Raw genomic sequence first — 25,066 nt, 5'->3', positions numbered from 1 at the left:
CTCCCCCTCTCAATCTTTTCTCTATCCAGTAATAAATAAATGAATAAATAAGGGAACCTGAGAGCCAGAGTTCACAGTAGCTGCGCTGGTGCTCAGAAATCGAGGGCAGAAGCTGGTGGTGAGCGAGGGATTATGGTTCTGACGCCTTCCCTTCTTATAACCGGCCCTAGAAAGGTGTCACTCACAGGGGGTCTAAATGTGGCTTTCACACTCCTGAAGCCAGCAGACAAGAGCTGACCACAGAACATCCTGATTTATGTCGCCTGGGGCTTCGTAGTCAGAGGCACTAAGCAAAGGTTCAGAGCAAGTGTAAGTAAGTTTGAAATAAAACGCCCATGGCCCATTGGTCAAATTGCTTTGTTAAGCCAAAAAAGAGCATCTAGTCTTCTTCTTTGTTTAATATTTATTTGTTTATTCCCTTTTATTGTCCTTGTTGTTTTATTGTTGTGGTTATTATTGACATCGTTGTTGTTGGACAGAACAGAGAGAAATGGAGAGGGGAGGGGAAGACAGAGAGGGGAGAGAAAGACAGACACCTGCAGACCTGCTTCACCGCCTGTGAAGCGACTCTCCTGCAGGTGGGGAGCCAGGGGCTCGAACCGGGATCCTTACGCCGGTCCCTGCGCTTTGTGCCACGTGCGCTTAACCTGCTGCACCACCACCCGACCCCTTCTCTCACCTTCTTAAACGGAATATCCAGATCAAGGCCATCTTCAATGTCATCGTCCTTGCCGTCTTTCGCGTCTATTACTGGCGGGCGTCCGGAGACACTTCTACTGGCTGCGTCCTCTCGGCCTTCACAGAGAGAGGAGCACACAGCTGTGGGTGTGATCACAGCCGCCCCACACTCACCCCGACAAGCAGAGAGAGATGCCACCTTGGTCAGGAGAGACTGGAAACACACACACAGTCGACACAGAAGGAGGATCAATTACAAAAATAACCGTAATAAAAAGAAAATCTGTGGGAGCTACAAAGTGATGAACCCACTTGATCGCACATGTCACCAAGGACTAGTGATAGGTTGTATGGACCCCAGACACTAGAGAGATTTCAGTTCTCTACTTGCAAACTTTCTTTCTTTAGTTTTTTAAAAATCTTGTATTTATTTATTTACTTGTTATTGGAGAGAGACAGAGAAATTGAGAGAGACGAGGGGAGACAGAGAGGAAGAGAGACAGAGAGACGCCTGCAGACCTGCTTCACCACCTGTGAAGCGACTCCCCTGAAGGTGGGGAGCCGGGGGCTCGAACCAGGATACTAACCGGTCCTAGTGCTTTGTGGCACGTGTGCTTAACCCGCTGCGCTACCACCCGACTCCCGCAAACTTTCGTTCAGCTTCAATAGGACAGATGAGTTACCTTCTTCCATTTTGGTGAAAGAAGCCAGCCCTCTGAGGTGGCAGAAGGAACCTTTCTGCTTTGTTCCCATCTCAAGTGCCTCCACCAGTGAACAGGAAGGTTCACCCCAAGGTGAAGGGGCCTCTCAGCTCTGGAGGCCGGTGAGCTGTCTCCCTCTGCTGGGTGACTTGTGAACTACCAGCGTCTGAGGAAGGGGACTTGGCATTTGGAGCAAGTTGCTGGTCACTGACCAGTGTTTCTGACCCTCTGAACATTTGGCTGTGCAGTTGCCTTGCGAGCACGTGATCAAAGTTACTGAAGGGAGAAATGTCCCACTGGCTGAGAAAGGACATTACTAGCTGTCGGACTAATTCAAGAATTAGTAAAGTCATGGGCCCCTTATCTAAAATGGACTTCCTAATTTTTCCCATAATGGAGATCCCAAACCTCACCTGCTCTATTTTTATCTTTAGGTTCCTGACTATTAAACATTTTTCCTGATTTCTATCTCACTACCTTTCAGCCACCAAGTTGCAGATGCTGCCATGACACCATCCTGACCTCCCTGGGCAGACGCCCTCACCCATGTGTCCTGGAGCCTCCCCTCCCCAGAGCCCTGTCCCCACTAGGGACAGACAGACACAGGCTGGGGGTGTGGGTCCACCTGCCAACACCCATGTCCAGCGGAGAAGCAATGACAGAAGCCAGAACTCCACCTTCTGCTCCCCATAAAGAATTTGGGTCCATCCTCCCAGAGGGATAAAGAGTAAGGAAGCTTTCAATGGAGGGTGTGGAGCACAGAACTTTGTGGTGAGAACTGTATAGAATTGTACCCCTGTTGTCTTACAATCTTGTTAATCATTATTAAACTGCTAGAAAAATCTTAAAAAGAAAAAAGTGCATTGCTTGATAGTAAAAAAAAAAAAAAACAAACTAATTTTGAACACCGTAACTTTCAAACAGTGTACTGCATATACAATCTATCTCACAGCTGTGTTCTTGCAAGCTAAAAGCTTTATGTTTTCAGAGATAAATAAAAAAATGAGTTTCTTTGCCATGAGGGAGCTGTACCCCTGGGCTTTCTTCACTGGAGGACTTTCAAAACTGTATTAGGTGTTTTCATTAGAAACTTCTGAATAATTAGGTCAATTTCTCACAGTAATTTTATTTCATAAAGTAGTTTAACTTTCAGAGTGAAATTCATCTCTGATGCAATTAGTTGTGTAATCCAATTCATAAAAACATTTCAAAAGACAAACAAAAATATCATCTGTGACAGAAATACATTGCTAGCTGTTTCAGCTATTTATTTTCATAAAATGAACCAAGTTATATTCATGGATGCAGTGAAAAGTAGCCAGGCTAACTGAAATTGATCAGGGGGCTCTAAGTAAATAATTTCCATGTCTTTTAAAGGCGAGCTCCGACTATTATTACTAGACAAGTGCTGTGGGTATAAAGCCACGGGACACCCACTAGAGTCACTTCCAAGGTGATGTCTTCAAGGGAGGAATAAAAATGTGGCCTTAAGACACAAAACAAGAGCCAGGCGGTGGCGCACCTGGTTGAGCACACATATTGCCATGTGCAAGGACCCGGGTTCAAGCCCCTGGTTTCCACCTGCACGGGAACAATCTTCACAAGTGGTGAAGCAGGGCTGCAGGTGTCTCTCTGTCTCTCTCCCTCTCTTTGTCTCCCCTTCTCCTCTCGATTTCTCTCTGTATCCAAAAAATAAAATAAAATAAAAAGAATTCTGATGGGGGGACAAGTGGTGGCTCACCTGGTTGAGCCTACATGTTTTAGCTTTTAAAATTTTTTATATTTATTTTTCCATTTTGTTGCCTTTGTTATCTTTTTTTGTTATGGTGGTTATTATTGTTGTTGTTACTGATGCCGTTGTTGTAGGATAGGACAGAGAGAAATGGAGAGAGGAGGGGAAGACAGAGATGGGGAGAGAAAGACAGACACCTGCAGACCTGCTTCACCGCCTGTGAAGCGACTCCCCTGCAGGTGGGGAGCCGGGGGCTCGAAAGTGGATCCTTATGCCGGTCCTTGCACTTTGTGCCACCTGCGCTTAACCCGCTGAGCTACCACCAGACTCCTGAGCCTACATGTTTTAATGTGCAAGGTCCTGGGTTCAAGCCCCTGGTCCCCACCTGCCGGGGAAAAACTTGGCAAGTGGTGAAGCAGATGCAGGAGTACCTCTAGCTCTCTCCTTCTGTATCACCGCCTTCCTTCCCTTTCGGTTCCTGGTTTTTCTACCCAATAAATAAAATAAAGATTAAAAAGCCAAAAACAATTTTCTCAACGAGGAGAAAAGATAAGCGTAACTGAGATAATGCAGCAAAGAAACGCCCAGTGTCCCATGCAGCAAACCCTGTCACAGGCAGTAAAGAAGCCCCACTACGCCCACTCCCCACCTCACAGAGCTGCTGCGAACACAGTGAGTCAGTGAGGACCAGCAGCCCAAGGCAGGAAGGTCCACGCCCAGCGAGTGAGAGCCCAGACGCTCACAGTCAGTCCTCTCAGAGAGAGGAGGGAGGGGACAAAGGTGTCCCGCATGGCGGTGTCCCTCTGGAAGAGGCCACGCTCCTAGCCGTCAGTGGGCAGCTCTGTGCCCATCTTCCGTGACCTAGGACAGCAGGGTGGGGCCGTGCGCGGTGCTGCCTCCAGCAGTGCTGAGGCTCGTCTGTCACTGACTCCAGAAAGCCACTCACTTCACGGGCTGCTCCCCTCTGCACTGTCCTACGTGCGCGACGCAAGACAGTGCAGTGGCTTCTGCCTGGTGACCCCTTCCAGCTTTTTTGCAGGAGGGACACGTGTCCTGACCACTTGCCTCCGTCCACCAGAGCTAGTCCCATGGCCCTACCGGAGTACCAGGTCGCCTTACAGACGGACATCCTGCCAGGTTGGAGGCAAAGGGAGGGAGGGCGGGCCAGGAATCCGTGTGATACACACAAGAAGCAGGACTGCAAACAGTGGCAGCGTGGGCCTGGATCCCGTCCAGGTGAGCAAAGGCTTGAGAGACCCTGGAGGGATGCGTTTGTACCCCAGTGCGTGCTCTTCAACAGATGCCAGCCACGCCGAGACCTAGTCACGGCCCAGAGAAGGCTGGGGAGAGCCAAACTAATGATGTGGCCCGTGTCCTCACTCCCGTAACTGGTCTGCCTCTGCCTGACTCTTGAGACAGGGGACTTGAAATACCCTGCAACTATATTTAAAACACCACGGTATTGGCAGAGAAACAGACAGACAGATCAACAGAACAAAAGAGACAGCTCTAGAAAGTATAAACACTTAATTTATGGCAAGGAAGGCGTCTTGGATCAATGGGGTATGATAGAGGCGTTCAATGTCCTAGGACACGGGGACCCCTGGTTAGCAAATTCGAAGAGAAAATCCACTTCTAACCCTGACTCACACTATGCACTGGTAGGGTTGTCGATCAGCTCTCAGGGTGCACTGAAGACTAGACATTTATGTTTGGGGTCGTAAGACAGTGATTCTACCCCACAACCATCCCTCAGCATATAAAGACAACTGAAGTGAATGTACAGCAGGGTATAAGTATTTATAGATCGAAACAGATGGATATCTTTTTAATATATAAAGAACTCATAAAATACAACAGAAGTATTTTACAGAGAAAACGGGGCAAAAAAAGCTCAAAAGACAAATTACTACAAGATATAGCTTAAAGCACACACAGGGAAATATTGAAAGCATCCGAGTAACTGAGGAAGTCCAGGAAACCGCAATTCAGAGAACCCAGTCATTTAAAACACTACGGTCTATAAAAAAATGTGTACTCAGACGTTCTGACTGGTGGTTTTACTTGATTTAATTCTTTTGCAATGTAATGCAGTTGGGAAATATATGAGGGCTCTGAAACATAGCTATAAAACATAGTATGTCTTGGTATTTGTATTTTCTGTAATCTATCATCAAGAAATAAACTCAGATACAACAAAAAGCAACCAGATTCATCTCAATATATTGATGATACTGAAATATTAAACACAGTATTAATTCAGGCAGGAATATTTTAAAGCAGATGTAGCAACGCATCAGATGGACGAGCCATTGTTACAAAGATGCTTACACACAGTTTCTCACACAGGAAATGCTTCTGAGACACTGTCACACAAGCAAAGCCACGCTGCCTGTGAGATGTGAGATGTGGCTGTGTCTAGTGCTGGGCTCTGCAGGCCAGAAGCTCAGGGGAAACAGTGACAGTCCCTGCGGGGCTGGCCAGAGACTCACCGGTTAGGTGCCTCTTGCACTGATGGGATAGTCAGTGCTGTGGTCTCTCTCATTCTCTCTTTCCTTCTGGCTCTCTCTCTCTCACACATCTAAAAAACAGTCAACTCAGAGCAATGAAACCGCAGCAAGATAAGAAAAGGCAGTTCAAGGTGCCAGGACTTATTTGCCTGAGCCCGACAGCTGACATGCAGGTGGGCTGGAAGTATTGTCCAGGAAGGTGGGGTCAGAGTTGGGAATTGGATTAGAAATACACCTAAAATGGACTTCTTAGCTTCTTCCAACATGAACACCTCAAATCTCATCTGCTATATTCTTACATTTAGGTTCCTGATTACTTAACAATTTGGCCTGCTTACATCTTAATGCTTTTCAGCCACCAAGTTGCAGATGCTGCCATGATGCCATCCTGACTTCCCTGGGCAGACGCCCTCACCCATGTGTCCTGGAGCCTCCCCTCCCCAGAGCCCTGCCCCACTAGGGACAGACAGACACAGGCTGGGGGTGTGGGTCCACCTGCCAACTCCCAGGTCCAGCAGAGAAGCAATGACAGAAGCCAGAACTCCCACCTTCTGCTCCCCATAAAGAATTTGGGTCCATCCTCCCAGAGGGATAAAGAACAGGGAAGCTTCCAGTGGAGGGGATGGGACAGGGAGCTCTGGTGGTGAGAGCTGTGGGGAATTGTACCCCTCTTATCCTACATTCTTGTCCATCATTATTAAATCAATCAAAAAGAAATGAAAAAACAATCAGAATAAACAAACAAACTTTGACCTAACCTTCTCCTGCTCCACGTTGTCAAGCTCCCTTCCTCCTGGTACAAGCCAGCTCTCAACACATGAGGGGGGGTACAGAGTGATAGCTTAACCCCGAGAGAAGAGCTGTGAGCTGTCAGGGTGGGACAGGGGTCAGCTGGGGCCAGGCCTGCAGAGCTGAGGAGAAAAGAATAAAAGGGGTGGTCTTGAGGCCGGGCAGCTTCCAAATGTTTGCGTTTTTTAATTATCTTTATTTATTTATTGAATAGAGACGGTGAGAAATCAAGAAGAAAGGGGGAGATAGAGATGGAGAGAGACAGAGACACCTGCAGCTCTGCTTCACCACTCGAAGGCATCCCCCTGCAGGTGGGGAGGCTTGAACCCGAGTCCTTGCATACTGTGACATGGGCACTCGACCAGGTGTGCCACCACCCAGCCTCAAATGTTTGCAAGAACTTTTTGGCCTTGCCATTTTTAAACAGTAAAGGCTGTATTTTGTGTATCTTTATGTAGCTGTTGTGAGCATGAGCCACAAAGGGAAACACTTGCAAAGCAAATGACTGAGAACGTCTGTTTATTCCTAAGGGACATCGTCCAATATTTCTTTTCTGGGCAACGGCTCCTTCCCACACACTGGAGATGGGAATCTGAGGACAAACTGGGAACCAGAGCAGCTCAGGGGCACCTCGATGGGGAAGTGAAGGTCAGAGGAGGTAAGATCCTCAGACCAGAGTGGACAGTGAGGCCGGGGCAGGCAGAGACGAGGGAAGACCCTGCCCTCTTGACGTCCAAGATGCTCAGGCATACGGGCCCTCGAGCGTCGAAGTAGTTTGAAACTTCCCTTACTTGGACAATAATGCAAAGGGGAAAAAGCGTTGCCAAGGGAATTGCCGCAAACAGCAGAAACAAGAGGGGCTATTAAAAGCCATTTTTCAAGGCGGTGTGGAAAAATGGAGCCCAGCACAGACCCATGGGCTGGCCCCAGGGCCCAGAGCAGAGACCCAAATGGTGAATAGCTGTCAGTAGTTTCTGCTGAGTCACAGAGTGTCCCTGACTTCACGGTTCAGGAGAAAATATCCAATCGTTGGCCAAGGACGCCTCAGTCTAGGCTGCTCTTGGTGAACACCCATCTTGTCTCAGCTCCACGCAATGTCTTCAGGGCTGGACTGGCTGGGATTGGAAGTGGCACAGCCAAGACCAAGACTGCGGCCTGACAGCAGGGTGCTGTTGCCTGCGACCTTGGCTCAAGCTCTTGGTGTCAGCTGAGCGGCCAGTCTGTTCTCTGTGTGGCCCTCTCAGACGGCAGCTAGTTTGAGCTTCCTCACTGCCTGGTGTTCTTGAAGTCATTAGACTGTCTGCACACTGCCGTCTTTCTCCAAATGAAGGGGGGGGGGCTTCTTAAAACTGAGGCCTGTAATTGACTACTATGTTTTTTTAAATGATATCTGATTTGTTTTTTAATTTACGTATTCATTTATTAGATACAGACAGTGGAGGAAGGGGACATAGAGAAGGGTAAAGAGAGAGAGAGAGATGGAGAGAGAGACACCTGCAGCACTGCTTCACTGCTTGCGAAGCTTACCCCCTGCAGGTGGGACTGAAGGGCTGAACCCAGGTCCTTGTGCGTTAAAACATGTGAGCTTAAGTCATCGCACGGCCCAGCCCCACTAGAATGGCTTTTGCATTCTATGGGTTAAAGTAAATCCCAGGGCTCAACCAGACTCTGGGAGGAGTGACCTGTGTGAACACACAGAAGGGGGCATGCTTCACTGGGTAATGCCAATGTAACAAGTCACCACAAAGTGATCTTTTCACTAGTCTAAGGAATATGCTATATTATCTTACCACGTTTCAGCCACCAAATTGTGGATGCTACCACGATCCCATCCTGACCTCCTTGGGCAGAAGACCTCACCCATGTGTCCCCAAGTTTCACCTCTCTGGAGCCCTGCCCCACTAGGGAAAGACAAAAAGGCTGGGGGTGTGGATCCACCTGCCAACGCCCATGTCCAGGGAGAAGCAATGACAGAAGCCAGACCTCCCACCTTCTGCTCCCCATAAAGAATCTGCGTCCATGCTCCCAGAGGGGGAGAAATGTCAGGGGACGATGACCAGAGGGCTCTGAACTCCAACTCCATCAGGACCCAGAAAGAAAAGAGGGAAAAGGGAGGGACATTTGGGTGTAGTAACAGGTGTCGGTGTGACTTAGAAAGGAAGAGAAGACGGAGCCACGGAAAACAAATGGACCAATGTACACAGATATAGACAGATAGTTGTAGAAATAATAGTCAGCCCGTATCTGTGACCTTAGGAGCAGCTGCCAGTGCAGGGGACGGGGATTCAGAACTCCAGTGGTTATACCCTTGTTGTCTTGCAAATTAATATTAAATCACTAATAAAATTTAAAAATATATATATGTCATATTCAGCCAGGTAACTTCAGTGCATATATAAACAGAGCGAATCATGCTAGACTTACATGATGGCAAAAAAAGGTAAACTGAAATACAAGATCAATAAGGTTAGTAATATCAGTAGACTGGCAATAAGAGTAGGAACTGCGACTCAGGGAAATAAATCTGAGCATTAGGTGCTGAGCTTCCACTGTAGATGGACAGCAGTTTCCTTCACAGCTGGGAGTGAGGCCACCAGGATCCAAGATGTTGGCTAAGCCAGCCTCCATCTGTGTGTCTCTGGAGGGTCTGCTGCCTTACAACAGTTATTGCTAAATGCTGAATTTAGGTATGTGGGTTGACTAATGATTTGCCTCTTCTAAGTGATGCTGTCTTTTCAAATAAGTTTGATTAGGCTCTCAGACTTTCCCAGATCAAGTTAAAATGTACTAGGTTACTGACAAGTCTCTCTCCTAGAGATACCAAGATGAACTTCTCAACACCAAAGAGGCTGCTAGTCAGACCCTTCTGACGACCCTACTTGGCAGTGCTAATGATTGTCATGAGCAGTGTTTGGTGAGTAAACTCTGCCTTTTTTTTTTTTTTTTTTTTGTCCTGATAGCCTTGGAATCCCATAATCCCCAGTGAGCCCGGGATCCCAGGTGATGGTAACAGTTCTCCATGTCATTTCTGATGTGCTGGGAGGCTGTCATGCAGATATCAGGATAGTTCTCACTGCCTTGATGAGCGTTCAGGCAGGGACTATTCTGTGAGGCTGGTGCAATCACTATGAAAGAAAGGGTGAGGTGCCAGGCGGTAGCGCGGCAGGTTAACGCACATGGCACAAAGCACAAGGACCGGCGTCAGGATCCCGGTTCGAGCCCCCGGCTCCCCACCTGCAGGGGAGTCGCTTCACAGGTGGTGAAGCAGGTCTGCAGGTGTCTGTCTTTCTCTCCCCCTCTCTGTCTTCCCCTCCTCTCTCCATTTCTCTCTATTCTATCCAACAATGACAACAATAATAACTATAACAATAAAACAACAAGGGCAACAAAAGGGAATAAGTCAATAAATAATAAAAAATATTTTAAAGGAAGAAAAAAAAGAAAGGGTAGGTGTGTGGGTCTCACATGATGATCCACCCCAGTGTTTTCATACCTCGAATATGGACCTCTTAACTGAAGAAAGAAAGAATGTTTACCACTACTGGTTTCTTTTGGCTATTACAGTTTCTCATTTTTCTAAAATCTACTCTCAACACAGGAAGACCTCTCAGGTATTTCTCCCAAGTTTATTTTGCTTACGTATCATCCAAAGCCTAGACAACGAACCCAGTTTAGGCTGCTCACACTCTCTCTGCTTACGGACTAATTATCATCCTGACCAGCACCATCCTGGGACTCCTTGTGTCGCTCCCTAGTTGATCTCCTCTGCTGTCCGTCTTGGCTCTAAGTTCCCTCCCCTGTCTTGGTAGAGTTGTGAGAAAATGTCTGGGGAAATAAACGTACCCCGGTTCTCCTGGCCTCGTCTATGACTGATAGATGGGCTGGAGTTGCAGATTTAAAATAAATGTCTTTCCTAAGTTTTCAGTAATTGTTTCTTCCAAGTCTCCTTTTAGAGAAACCCAAGGCCGATTCGACTTTTCCTGTTTTCATTTTTACTCTCTGGAATTTTATGTTTTCTCTCAATCTCCATGTGGGTCTGTTTTCAGCCTCTGAGCGTGAGCCTTTCTGATCTATAGAGACACAGTACCCATTTCTGGAAGTGTGTCCATGATGTCACTAGTAATAAATATATCCTCTAGTTTTGTGTTTCTTGTCCTTTTTTCTCTCTCCGCTATTCCGTGGTGGAATGTCCATTAGCCGCACAACTGATGTTCTCTTCTGAGCATCGGTTTTCTTGCTTCTCCTTCCTCTTTGCCGACTCTGTGTCTGACACCCCAACAGCTTTCTCCACCTTTCTTGTTAATTCTTAAAGTGAATCTTAAAAATCTGACATCAAATTAAAATCCCAGAGCTCTTTGCCCCCTGGTTATTATTCCCTATGTTATTATTGCCTCTTGTGCTCACACTTCATGGCTGCAATACCTTCTCTCTCGAGAGAGAGAGAGAGAGAGAGGTCTGAGTCAATGATTTTTTTTGTTGTGTTTCTTTCAAACTTTCTTTCCTGAGGACTCTGGTGTTTACCAGGGTGGGGACAGAATGTTGGTGGTGTGTGAAGTGAGTTACCCAGACACACTTATGAGTATAAAATTATACCCCTGGAATCTTTTTATTTATTAGTGATTTAATAATTATCAGAAATATTGTAAGGTAACAGGGGTACAATTCCACCCAGTTCCCAGCACCAGAGTCCCTGTCCCATCCCCTCCACTGGAAGCTTCCCTGGTCTTTATCCCTCTGGGAGTCTGGACCCAAGTTCTTTACGGGGAGCAGAAGGTGGGAGTTCTGGCTTCTGTCGTTGCTTCTCCGCTGGACATGGGTGTTGGCAGGTGGACCCACACCCCCAGCCTGTGTCTGTCTGTCCCTAGTGGGGCAGGGCTCTGGGGAGGGGAGGCGCCAGGACACATGGGTGAGGCCGTCTGCCCAGGGAGGTCAGGATGGTGTCATGGCAGCACCTGCAACTTGGTATCTGGGAGGTGGCAACATACCCCAGTATCTTATACTTTAGTAAACCAAGCGGAGACCTACCTGTGGAACTGGTCAGAGCACCAAGTCTCCACTGGGCCTACTGCTACTAACCTTGAGACATCCTAGTTTGAGATCTCCCACCTGCTTCACAGTTTGAGGTCTGGTTGACACTGTTCTCTCTCTGCCATGGAATGAAGCTGGATTTGGAAGGCTGTGAGGACAGGAGGGTATCGATGCCAACTACACACCGGGCACGGGACATGTGCCCAGCATAAGACCTCAAGTTAATGTGGACATGGCTGGAACCGTTCTCCGCACTTCCAGAGCTCAACAAGCACCACCTTCACACATCTGTTCCTGCCCAGGCCATTTGGAGAGACACACCCTACCTCACATCCAGTTTCTCCCAACACCAGCAGCAGCGCTGTGTTGGGGTTTGGGGTGGACTTGAGCTTCTTAGAGACAGGCTGCTACTTAGAGAAGCTGTGACACAGACCACTTAAACCCCCTGGTGCTTCTCCCACCTCAGAAAAAGAAACCAGGGCTGGACGGTGGTGCACCTGGTTGAGTGTGCATGTCACAATGCACAAGGACCCAGGTTTGAGCCCTCGGCCCCCACCTCCAGGACCTGAGTGGAGAAAAAACATTCCCCCTGACTCTGAATCTCCAGGCCATCGCCACCCATTTCCATTCAATGCTCCCTTGAGAGACGATACCCCCAGCCCCACGCACACACACAGCCAGGTCTACACTTGGGCTCTCATTCTTCTTCCATTTCTCTTTAAATCCACCTCAGTCAGGCTTTTGCACTTACAGTGTCACCTAAATTCTCTTCTTTAAACTAGCAGGGTCCTTTTCCTCTTCTGAGTCTAATGTCCAGTTCTTCCCTTGTTTTGTTTTGTTTTTTATAAAATTTTTTTCATCTTTGTTTATTCAATAGAGACAATCAGCATCAAGAGGAAGGAAGAGATAGAGAGGGAGCGAGACAGAGAGACACCCACAGCCCTGCTTCAGCCCTTGTGAAGCTTTCCCCTTGCAGGTGGGGGTCGGGGGCTTGAACCCGGGGCCTTGCGCACTGTAACATGTGCGCTCGACTAGGTGCGCCCCCAGATCTTTCCTGACCTCTCTTCCTTGACGTGTCAGCAGAGTGCTGCTGGTTGGCCATCCTCCTCCTTACACCCATGTTCCTGTGTCTTGACTTTGCCTCTCCCGTCTCAGAATCTAGGCCGCGTCTGCCTTAGCTCGGGACCACACTCCCTCCCTTGCTGATTCCTCCATATTTGGCCCTAAATACCATCACATTGCTCACAACCTCTCCTCTGAACTTCAGGCTCATACATGCAACTGTGGTCCTCACACCTGGGTGTGTAAGGAGCATGTCAAAGGTGCATCACCCCAGACAGAGCTCTAATGTTGGGGACACCATGAAAACCGCCTCACCGGTCTCCGCGTCGGGACTGACATTAAGTTTCTCCTTCTAGTTGTTCAGGAGAAAACTCTTGACAACTTCCTCGCCCCCTTGCCTTTCCCCACAGCCCTTGTGAAGGGATCCTTGAATCTGTCATCCCAAAGCAATTCCTGCTGAAACACTTTGCTGCTGCTGCAGCTGCAATGCTGGGTCTCCACCCCATCATGTGCTAAGTCGTCTTGCTGAGGAGACAAGGAATGCTTGAACGGTGGCTGACGTGAGCACAGTCTCTTTCTTCCCACGGCAGGGGCCTGCACTCCACCCCACAGCCAGCTGTGGTCCCTCGTGGCTACCCTGAACTAGACCCTCAGGCCACCTCTCCCCCGGGCCCTGCTCCCGGCCATGGGCTTGGCTCCAACACAGCCAGCAGACCCAGCTTCACTTCTTCCTGCTGCTCTCTGAGGTGTGGGCTTCCAGAATTTCCTTCTAACTGAACTCACTTAACATGAGCCGACTTGTTTTTTGGGTTTTTTTTATCTTTATTTATTGAATAAAGATAGCCCGAAATGGAGAAGGGTGATGTTACAATCTTGTTCATCATTACTAGATCATTAATAAACGTAATTAAAAATAATAATGAAAGTGTGCTGTGCTGACTCTCCATTTTCCCCTGTCTCTATCTCTATCCCTCTTTATAAAACAAATAATAATAATAAAAGTCAGCCTGGGAGCTGTGGGATCACTCAAGTGAGAGACCCAGTTGTCCCAAAGAGACAGAGAAAAGAGGGGAGGATAATAACTAATCAGGAAATCTCCTTTCAGGACATAAATTATGGTGAGGTCCTGTATGATACAGCAAACCCTAACAATGGGATTTTCAAAATTAACCCAGCTAGCAGATAATTTGATTATAGCAATAACTATCGGTTGCCTTCTTAAACCCTTAGACAGCAGGAGCCTCTGGCTTCCTCTATAGAGCCCAAATTTCCCCCAGTCCTGGAACCTCTAGGGTGGGGCTCACTTTCCCTCATGCTTCTCTCAATTCAGACCAACTGATACTGCATCTGCTGATCCCAAGACAGGGATCCTGGGTCTCCACACAGACATGACGGGCCTAGACCTCTAACAGATCCCTCTCTCCATTGTCACTGGTCACCTCCATCAGGAACAACATAAAGGACCCCTTTGTGGGCCCCTATAGGACCTTGTCCACAATGTGGATCAATAATGGTAGGAATGTTCCATCCTCTGAAGGGAGGTTGGATAACACACTCTATCTACCACCCGAGGAAGATGGGTCCTGAAATTAGTGCAGCCTGGAATGTTCCTGGCTGTGACCACAGAATGTGAGCTCAGACCTGCAGGGATGCAGAGCTCACACAGGCTCCTGTGCTGACTTTGGGCCCGGATCAGATTGAAGGGGTTTATAGTCAACAATATTTAGATATTTTCCCCATATTTGGGAGCTACTCTCTTCCCTCATCCAGCTTTCTGGTCCCTTTTCCAACTATGACACCATCTCCCCAGACAATAACCTGGATCTACCTGCATGTTATATATGTTAGGCTTAGGCAAAAACAAGTAAAGTCATGGCCTCTTGTAATATTCCTAAAATAGACCCACTAGCTTTTTCCAAAATGGAGACCTCAATCTTCATCTGCAATATTCCAGCCTTTAGGTTCATGATTACTCAACAATTTGTTCTGCTTTATATCTTAACTCTTTTTCAGCCACCAGGTTCCAGATGCCAGCAGGATGCCGACCAGACTTCCCTGGACAGACAACCCCACCATGTGTCCTGGAGCCCCGCTTCCCCAGAACCCTGCCCCACTAGGGAAAGAGAGAGACAGGCTGGGAGTATGGATCCACCTGTCAACACCCATGTTCAGCGGGGAAGCAATTACAGAAGCCAGACCTTCCACCTTCTGCATCCCACAGTGACCCTTGGTCCATGCTCCCAGATAGAGAATAGGAAAGCTGTCAGGGGAGGGGATGGGATACGGAGATCTGGTGGTGGGAACTGTGTGGAGTTGTACCCCTCCTATCCTATGGCCACTTATCTCTATCTCTCCCTTTCCTCTCAACTTCTGACTGTCTCTATCCAATAATAAAATAAATAAAAATATTTTAAAATAAAATGAAATAGAAGGTGAGAGGCGGAGAGACGAGAGACACCCCAGCACTGTCTTACCATTGGTGACATGAGTGTCACAGTCTCAAACCGGAGCCCCTGCACAGGCCGAGTGAGGGCTCTGCACAGGGAGCCTTCTGAATCTGCCTCTGCTGAAGAGGCCTCAGGTCCCACGCACGCCTCTCAGCCACTGTCAACCCCACAGGAAGTGAAGTCGGTGGTCAAAGAGGAACAGGCTTTTCCTACCAAGGGCTCCTTAAATGAGAGTCACGTGTGTAGACGTCCAAGCCCACGCAGTTATGACTGCTTTATGAATGACAACAACAGAATAATAAGGGCTCTCAGCAGGAGTGCCGAGTCCCTGTGTCATTCTGATAGCACGTGCTATAGAGGGAAAGAACCTCACAAAAAGCTCGAATTCAAGCGTCTGTATGTTGAGGAGCTGAAGTGAAGACACGGGGAATGGCCGAGACCAGCTGCTAAGGAAGATGGAACGCTCTGTGTGTGGTTGGCTGACTGCTAATAATTAGAGTCTTTCAAGAACAAAAGAAGACCTGTAAAGAGAAATACTTGACATCCAGGCTTCCATACCAGGCCAGTACCACCATGGCATCACCATTCAAACACACACACACACACACACACACACACACACACACACACACACACACCACAGTCCCACAGTCCAGCAGGAAGCCATCACAGAAGCCAGCCCTCTCCCCTGCTGCTCCCATAATGATCCTAGGTCCAGACTCCCAGAGGGATAAAGAATAGGGAAGGTTTGAATGGAGGCAAGGGGACAGGGAGCTCTGGTGGTGGAAACTGTGTGGGACTGTTCCTCTTTTGTCCTATGGACTTGTTGATGTTTTTATTTTATAAATAAATTAAAACAAAACAAAAAAAAAAAAACCTGACAAGAAACATGAGTGGAGTCACTCCTTATTATAAGTATTATTACCTTTACTTAACTGAAAACAAAGAACTAGAAGTTGAGAGATGCTTAGATCTCATCTATAGAGTACAAAGGTTACAATGTGCAAGGACTCAGGTTCAAGCCTCACCTGCAAGGAGGGAAGTTTCACAAGTAGTGAAGCAGTGCTGCAGGTCCCCCTTCTCTTTCTCTCTGTCTCTCTCTCTTTCTCGTCCTCTCTCCCTCCTTTCCTCCCTTCCTCTGTCCCCTTTCCCTCTCAATTTCTGTCTGTCTAAAAATTTTTTAAGTAAAATATTTAAAAAAGGAAGATCTTGTCTAAGATCACACAGCTGTGGGACAGTGAAATAGCTCACGTGGGTAGTGACCCAGGTTCTTCTTCTTCTGAGTTTATTAGTGATTTTATATTGATTGACAAAATTGTGAGAGAACGGGTGTAACTCCACACTGTTCCCACCACAGAGCTCTGCGTCCCCATTCCCTCCACTGGAAACTGCGGCGGGTCTCCCCAGCTCACAGACAGGGGTTGACCACTATCTCTGTAGCTGTTCACACTTACACGTAGTTGCCTCCCCTCTATGGTCCTGCCTTGTCTTCCTCTCTAAGTCACCCCTACACCCTACACCTATCAGTACTTCTGAGGGTCCAGTCTTTTTATCTCTTCTCTCTCTCTGGTGAGCCAGGTTCTACCCCGGACCCCTGTGTATTCAAGAAACCTTTGGTGCCGTGGCCCTCCTCTCCTCCTCGATAAATGGAGAGGCGGTAGGTAGATTGATTGACTGATTGATTGATTGATTGATATTGAAGTGCACAGCTGAGACAGGTAAAGACACTAGGACCAAAGTCCAAGTCTGCCTACCTCACCACAAACAAGTACAGCCATGAGGCAGCCGAGACTCGAGGTAGAACGGAATATCTTCTTCAGGAAAAATACCACTGGAAAATACTTACAAGAAAGAATCACATAGCTAAAAGCAAAAAAGCCTGATGAAGCCAGAAGTCCTAAGTCAACAGTAAGTCAAAACTCTTCTGAATGGAAGTGGGAAACACATGGAGTTAGAAATTCAGCAACTAACTAACTAACACTACAACTGAAAAGCAAACAAAGCAGAACAGGCGTTTCCCAGTGGGGCTGCTTTTCTCTCCTTCTGTCGGCTGTGAGTCCCCTGAGTGGGAGGCAGAGAGGCAGAGGCAGGAAGGACGTATTTCTCACCACTGTTCAAGGTTAATGACCGCACCAGCTTTGACGGCGACAAAGCTGGAGTGACCTGTGGCCACCAGCTCCTCTCCTCCAGGTGCAGGTCCGACTCCGCCGGAAAGTTCTCCCTCACAAGCCGTGTGTGGATGTGTGTGGATGTGCTGGCCTCCGGAGAACTGGTGTCTGCTCTCAGCGTGTGTTCCAGTCACCCAGATGGACACAGCTTAGGGGAGGCAGATTCAGAAGCCCTGTGGCTGTTTTATCACCAGGGTTTTCCTGGAGTTTAGCTTCTCTAGAGCCCACGACTCCCAGCAAACTTGTTATTATTATTATTATTGACTTATTCTCGGGTAGAGACAGAGAGGAATTAAGAGGGAAGGAGGAGACAGAGAGGGACAGAGACAGCTGCAGCACGTGAAGCTTTCCCCTGCAGGTGGGGACCAGGGGTTTGAACCCTGGTCCTTGTGCACTGTAATGTGTGCTTAACCAGGTGCACCACCGCCTGAACCTATTAGTTTTCTTTCCTTTTTAGAAGAGAAGGAGAGGGCCGGGACTCAAGCCCGTCTCCAGGGAAGGTCAAGCATGAACTCTACTGGGTGAGCTTCTAATCTGGCCTCTGTGTGATTTTCGTATGGGACTAATGAGACTAGAGCAGAGAATGGGGAGACATGAATGGTTTGCGAGTCAAGCGGACTTCATAATCTGGAATGTGAACACACGTGGAAGTGGACACAGCCAAGCAGCTGTTTGCCTTTTGTGGACTTTCTGGCTGAGCCACGGAAACGGAGACGTGAAGCAGAGCACAGTCTACTCTGCCATCGGGGAACGACAGGCCAGTCAGTGAAGTCAAAAAGTCACTCACTTGTTTTATTTTATTCCATTCATAAATCATCTTTGTTTGTGAGCCTGTATTTTCTCAACCTGCAGAGCAAAGTTATAAGAATCCAAAACTCATTCTCAGACGTGACCGTGTGGACTTCCACAGTCAGACTCTGCTATGACAAGCTCTTTTTGTTTTCATTTTGTTTTGTTTATTCCTTTGACAACCCAGGTTGTTTCTTTTTATATATATTTATTATTTATTCCCTTTTGTTGTCCTTGTTGTTTTATTGTTGTAGTTATTATTGTTGTTCTTGATGTTGTCATTGTTGGACAGGACAGAGAGAAATGGGGAGAAGAGGGGAAGACAGAGACGGGGAGAGAAAGACAGACACCTGCAGACCTGCTTCACCACCTGTGAAGCGACTCCCCTCACAGACTGGGGTGTTTCCTGAGAGGTAGCGCAGTGCTGCAGATAGCTCTCTTTCTCTCTCACTCTCTCTGTTTATCTACCATCTCTACAAAGTAAATAATTAAGAGAGAAACCCTTGAAGTGTGGCATCCTTGTTTAGAACTGAGCCTCAGAAACAACCCGTGTTAGGGAGTCGGGCGGTAGCACAGTGGGTTAGGCACACGTGGCTCAAAGCACAAGGACTGGCATAAGGGTCCCAGTTCGAGCCCCCAGCTCCCCACCTGCAGGGGAGTCGCTTCACAGGCGTCATCTGCAGGTGTCTATCTTTCTCTCCCCCTCTCTGTCTTCCCCTCCTCTCTCCATTTCTCTCTGTCCTATCCAACAATGATGACAACAATAAAAACAACAAGGGAAACAAAAAGGAATAAATAAATAAATATTTTTTAAAAATTAAAAAATCTGCAGACGACTAATGTGTACACAGGATGTTCAATTACATAGAAGTGGACAAATAAAGATCTATATTAAGAAATACGAAAAAGGGTTCAGAATGTACCTTTCATCTTTATAATTAGTTCTGTGATCTGTAATCAGATGATTTAAATCTAATAGTGCTAAATTACAAACTAAGTAGATTCTGTTTCTAACAAGAATGATTAGGTCTCTGGAATTTTGCAAAGCATTAATGAGTTTCAGAGAAATCATTGTATTTCTCACTCACTTTATTCCCAGAAGTCAGCGTAATACCTGGCATACAGCACACGCTACGTAAACAAGTACTGAATGAGCCCTGGGATCTGGATGAGTGACTAGCTGAAGGCTCCCTCGTCTGTCCCGGCCGCCACCAGTGCTTGAAGGAGCCTCGTGTGGGTATCTCAACTCAGAGAGCTGACCCGTTTCCTTCAGACTGCCTGGGGGAGGCCTCTCTGGGTCACTGAGTAGAAATCCCTCTGGAAGATGTGTCATAGGGTTCAGAGACCAGGAATCTGAGTGGAGAGACACAGCGGCAACTCTGCCTTTCCTGAGACCCCGTGAAAGGATGCCTTAACTGTGGCCAGGCTCTGTGACAGGCGCCTGGAGGGGCAGGACTTGAGCAGGAAGCCCACACCAGACGGCTGGGGTCCAGAGAGCGGCCGAGACCCAGGCAGAGCTCGGGCCGTGCGTGTTGGATACCATAGAGTGGCGGAGCAGTCCCTGGTCTCAGCTTCTCCACCTCACTGAAAAACCCCAAAAGTTAAATGTTTTATCCCCATTTTATACATAAAAAAATGTGGGATTCAGAAAAATAAACTTGATAAAAGTCGTAACTGTGAAAGCTACGACTGGGATATCCTTTCTCTCTCCCTCTCTCTTTTGCCTCTATGGTTGTTGCTGGTGCTGGCACTAAAATCCACAATCCCTCACTCTCATCTTAAATTTCTAACAGCTAAGGAGGCCCCACTAAGAGCATGGATCAGGGCTCAGGACACAGCACAGTGGTTCTGCAAAAGACGTTCACACCTAAGGTTCCAAAGTGTCTGGTTCAATCTCAGCACCACCATCAGCCAGAACTGAGTAGTGCTCTGGTTGATTATATTTTTGTCTGTCTATAATCTATCTGTCCATTTGTCCATCCATCCATCCATCCATCCATCCATCCAACCATCCATTTTTCTCTCTGCATGTCTCTTGCATTAACAAAACAAAACATTACAACAAACAAGTAGACTGGATCAACAGCAAAAGGCATCCCATGCCCTGGCAGGATCTCGCTCTAAGCCAGAAGTCCACAATGATTACTAAGGTTTGCTTTGAGGGCCTGGGTGACTACAAAAATTGCACTAAAAATATTTCTCTGTCTCTGTCTCTCTATCAGTCCCTTCCCTCTCAATTTCTGGCTGTTTCTATCCAATAAACAAATAAAGATAAAAAAAAATGAATAGAGGCAGCAAATAAGAAAGCAGATCCATGCTGGTTTTGACTATCTGAAGACGCAGAGCAGAACAGGGCTCCGGCGAAGCTGGGCCCTCAGTCTGCATTAAGAACAAAGCTTTCATTAGACACTCACATACGCCTGTTTACGTATGTTCAACTCTCTCTTCGCTGCAGCATGGCAGAATCCTTGTGACACAGATTCAAAAAGAAATCTCCATATCTGTCCTCTGACAGGAAGGGTTTACTGCCTGAGACTCCGGCAGATCGATGTGATACAAGGTACAGCTGTCCCTATGTTTTTCAAAACTGTTCTGGAAGTTTGCCACCGTAGATTAATTTCTCAAGGTTATCCCTACATGGAGAGGCCAGCCAAGTGATTAACTCATTCACGGACAGGACATGTCTTGTGACACCACTCTCCTCTCAGCTTCCGCTTCAAGGTCACCTCCTGGAAGGAGTCACTCAGGAGGGTTCTATGGAATTAATTCCAGGTGGGAATTTCAATCCTGTAGCACAGAGTTCCTTTCCCTGTCCAGATACCTCTGTCTCCCTACCTGAGGGTCTTTGTAGTAGAGAAGATGTTGCATCTTAATCTGAGTCAGGACTAAAGCCGGTCACTTGGCTTGTGACCAGAGAATAAGATGAACATTTTCACAGGTCAAGCAACTTCCAGACATGGTACCACCTGCGAGTCCAGGCTAAGAGTGTCTGCCTTGAAAGGCACAAGCTTAGGCCAAAGTTTGATGGAGAGAAGAGACAGATGAACACAGTGGGTCTTGAAACTGAGTCACTTCTTAAAATATCTTTCACAATATCAGTGAGAAAAACAATAACCTAATTGACATTGATCAATACACTACTCAAGGCCGTGATTTCCTTACAAAGGTATAATTTCCAGGAACCTATGATCCCATTCAGTGAGAATTTGCTGGAAGTTGTCTGGGTGAGTCTCTCTCACTACACACATTGTCGGAGCAGAGCTCTGCTCTGGGCCAGGTTTCGAGTGTTGATTCTGTCACCAGATACACGACTTTGGACAAGTCACTTACCTTCACTAGACCACAGAGGCTCTCAGACTTAGACATAAGTTCCCTTCTGACACCAGACTTCCAGGATTCTCAGATACCAACCTAGGAGAGAGTGTTGTCATGGCTGCACTACGTAACTGTTAGCTACTAGGGTGTGTGTGTGTGTGTGTGTGTGTGTGTGTGCGTCATCACAGTGCATGCCCTCATCACTCATCGATCTGATTTATACTCTGAGTTTCAGCTGTGCAATTCCAACATGTGGAGATTCAGCTCCATCTGTCTGCCCGGTTCTAGTACCACCTACAGAATGTTTATATTATCTTTATTTATTTATTGGATAGAGACAGTCAGAAATTGAGAGGTAGGGGGAGACAGAGAGAGAGACCTGTAGCCCTGCTTCATCACCTGTGAAGCTTCTCCCTGCAGGTGGGGAAAAGTCTTTTTTTTTTTTTTTTTAGGGTGACCACTGGGGTTGGGTGCTTACACCGTGAATCCACGGCTCCTGGGGGCCATTTTGCCATTTTGTTGCCCTTGTTGTTTTATTGTTGCCATTGCTATTATTGTTGCTGGGTAGGACAGAGAGAAGTGGAGAGAGGAAGAAAGACAGAGAGGGGGAGAGAAAGACAGACACCTGCAGACCTGCTTCACCGCCTGGGAAGCAACTCCCCTGCAGGTGGGGAGCCAGGGGCTCGAACCGGGATCCTTAGGCCAGTTCTTCTGTCTGGCGCCACGTGCGCTTAACCCACTGTGCTACCGCCCGGCACCCAAAGGATTTTTAAGCACCCCCCACACTCCTCCCACATGTCAATGTGATCTTTCTCTCTCTTTTCTTTTTTTAGTACTTATGTTTCTTCCCCTCCAGGGTTATCACTGGGGCTCAGTGCCCGCACTACGAATCCACTGCTCCTGGAGGTCATTTTTTCCATTTATGGACAGGACCGAGAGAAATTAAGAGGAGGGGGAGACAGACAAGGAGAGAGACAGAGAGACACCTGCAGCCCTGCTTCAGCACTCGTGAAGTGTCCTCCCTGCAGGTGGGAGCTTCTGGTGCGGGTCCTGGTGCTTAGTACTGCGTGTGCTTAGCCGGGTGCGCCCAACCCTGATCTTTCCCACAGTGTTGCTAATCAATAGCCGAGATCAGCAGATTCTAGACAGAACACGATCCTGAGCAGATCTGACTGCTATTTCTAGTGATTTTCTCAGTCGGCACAGAGAAGCCCTTTGGGGTGACCCTTTGGGGCTGGGGTTCTTCTAAGTCAAACCTAAACGACTTCAACCAGAATGCTGGTTCATGCAAAGGCTACATTTTTAGCTACAACATTTGTTTCTCTCTCCTGAAAATTTCAGTGCAGGTTGGAACTAAAAACTGGGATTAATGACTTGGAGGTTGTTCCGAATGTGCTTGGATAAAGACTTTTGCCTTCTTTTTTTTTTAATTTTAGAAGTTTTTTTTTTGATTCTTTATTTATTATTGGATAATGCAGAAAAATTGAGAGGGAAAGAGGAGAGAGAGAGACAGAGAAAGAGACACCTGCAGCCCTGCCTCACCACTCGTGAAGCTTTCCCCCTGCAGGTGGGGACTAGGGGCTCGAACCTGGGTCCTTGTGCCCTGTAATGTGTGCGCTCCACCAAGTGTGTCACCGCCCAGCCCCTGACTTTTGCCTTCTTTCCACAGTATATAAAGGCCCTTTGAGGACACTGTCTATGAAAATGGTGAATGGCATTCAACCCTGAATTGCTAATAAAGTCAAGTGATTATTAGCATCGGAGAAGTGTCAGGCCCTGCCATAAACCCTCCGGCTGCACCAGGACTGACCAGCCCACATCCAGATGCTGATTTCTGCAGCTTCTTGCCTGAGTGTTTCCCTGGAAAACACGGCAACTAGCTCTGCCCACAAGCCCCGGCAGGCAGGACAGGACGTGTTGGGGTTAAGACTCTCCCAGCCACCCTCACCCAGTGACAGGATGGCCCAACTCCCTCACGCCTCAGGTACAGACGCTGTGAGCTCTGTGTTCTCTACCAGTCTTTCAGAGTTTCTCCCATGAGTCTCAGCTCTCGTCGCCCAAAGTGTGACTTGGAAGCTTGGTGGCCGCCTTCTCACCAGTGTTCACAAGCCAACCTCTACCTTAAGTTCTGTAGCTGGAGAAACTAGACGAAGGCAGTGAGTGGTGGCACGTCGAGTAAAAAGCATTTTCCATCCTGCTCATCAGAAGAGCATCAAGACAAAATACCTGTAGCCAAGAAGCCTGAATGGAGGAGTCTAAACAGTAGCAAGAGCTCAAAACCCAGCCACAAACAGAACAGATGTCCGCCTGAGCCACGTGCGTCCCTAGCCTGGCCTGAGCGGCCGCAGTTCTCAAAGGCCAGCTGTGGTGCATGGTCATTTCTCAACAGACGGAGAAGGAGCTTGCTTCATTTCAGATGGGACTCCTCTCTCGGGTGTCCCTGCAATGCTGTCTCCACACCACACCAGCACGGGCTGAGCCCTCTCAGGTGCCCCTGTCCGAGAAGCCGCCCGCAGGAGCCCAGAAGACAAGCGGTCCTGAAAAGGCCTCCTGCCTCTGCGGCCAGTGTCCTCCTCTGGGAAGAGTCCTGATGCCCAGGGAGCTCTGAATTCTAGCATCACACAAATCCGAGCCTTGTGGTGACACCTGGAGAAAACCAGGTGGGGTGCAGACTATGTCACAAGGCAGCCGCACCCAAGATGTTAATTAGAATCCCTACTGAAAGAAAAAATAATGACTTAAAGTTTTTAATTAAAAGGCCGCTTGCAGAGTAGGGCAACTTCAAGGAAGAAGTAAAGACACTGACGTATTGAGAGGCCAGCACTACCGAGTCGGCCGCTGCTCCCAGGGCAGAGAGAGCTGGGGGAGACACGGCACTGGCACGGCGGTCGGAGTGGGAAGCCAGGAAGGGTCAGGGGCCGCGGCTGCAGAGACACCGGTGCTGCCGGTGAAGCCGGGGGAATCAGGGAGGAAATACGCCTCATCTTGCTTCCACCCAGACCTCCTCATCCTCCTCCTGATGGCCCGTTCTCTGGAGAGAAGGAGGCGTGGAGCGGGCAGAGTCCGTGAGATGTGAGGGCAGGACAGACGTCAGAGTCTCCAGTGTGTGGGTCCAGGGCAAGACGCAGGGGGTCCCCATTCCAAGCCGTGGTGGCCACTCTTCACATCCTCGATTCATGCCCCATTGTAGCACACAGTGCCGCAGTGCAGAAATGGGAAAGAGCTTAGAAACCAGCATGGCTGTGATCACCACACAGGCTCTGCCGGCACCACAGAACTAAGCTTTGCTTTACCTCAAGCATCCTGCGGCCAGCTCCTTTCACCAGCTGCCCTAAATCTCATATTTGATGTACTTCAAAGTAACTTTTGGCACAAGTAAATATTCAAGATAGTATTCCTTTGGTAATTCAGCACATTGTTCCCTGAGTTCACTTTTAATTGCCATTGCAAGGCAGTCTACTGAGAGATAGGTCAAGAGAGAGAAAGGGATGAGTGGATAGATGGATGGATAGATTGATTGACTGAGAAGTCAATAGCTGAAGGGTTCAATCAATCTCTTGCCTTCTCTAAGGCCACCCATCTCACCCATCTCAGCAGACACATGCATCCTTACAAAGCAAAGACTAGACACACACACACACACACACACACACACACACACACACACACACACACACACACCTCTGGGCCGCTTTGCTTCCCAGGGGTTACAGAATTGATCTTGCCAAGCAAGCCAGAGTCAGCACAGCAAGGCAGAGGAACTTCAGAAGTGTCTTCCCGCCAGCCCCAGAGTCAGATCTCATGACCAGAGACAGGCTGACTTTGTCCCTCTGCAGCCTGACGCCCC

At 48.0% G+C, this 25,066-nt stretch overlaps 1 protein-coding gene across 1 annotated transcript in view; it reads right to left on the bottom strand.

Moving 5' to 3' along the window:
- EGFLAM (EGF like, fibronectin type III and laminin G domains) overlaps window positions 1–25,066 on the bottom strand; it is an 81,134-nt gene that overhangs the window by 40,352 nt on the left and 15,716 nt on the right. Inside the window, exon 2 of the mRNA XM_060190967.1 lies at window positions 680–795. Within this exon, the coding sequence (XP_060046950.1) occupies window positions 680–795 (116 nt within the window). The remainder of the gene's footprint in view (window positions 1–679; window positions 796–25,066) is intronic.

The sequence above is a fragment of the Erinaceus europaeus genome, chromosome 5 (assembly GCF_950295315.1).
Source record: "Erinaceus europaeus chromosome 5, mEriEur2.1, whole genome shotgun sequence".
Classification (NCBI taxonomy): Eukaryota; Metazoa; Chordata; class Mammalia; order Eulipotyphla; family Erinaceidae; genus Erinaceus; species Erinaceus europaeus.
This window is presented reverse-complemented; position numbering and strand designations above follow the sequence as displayed.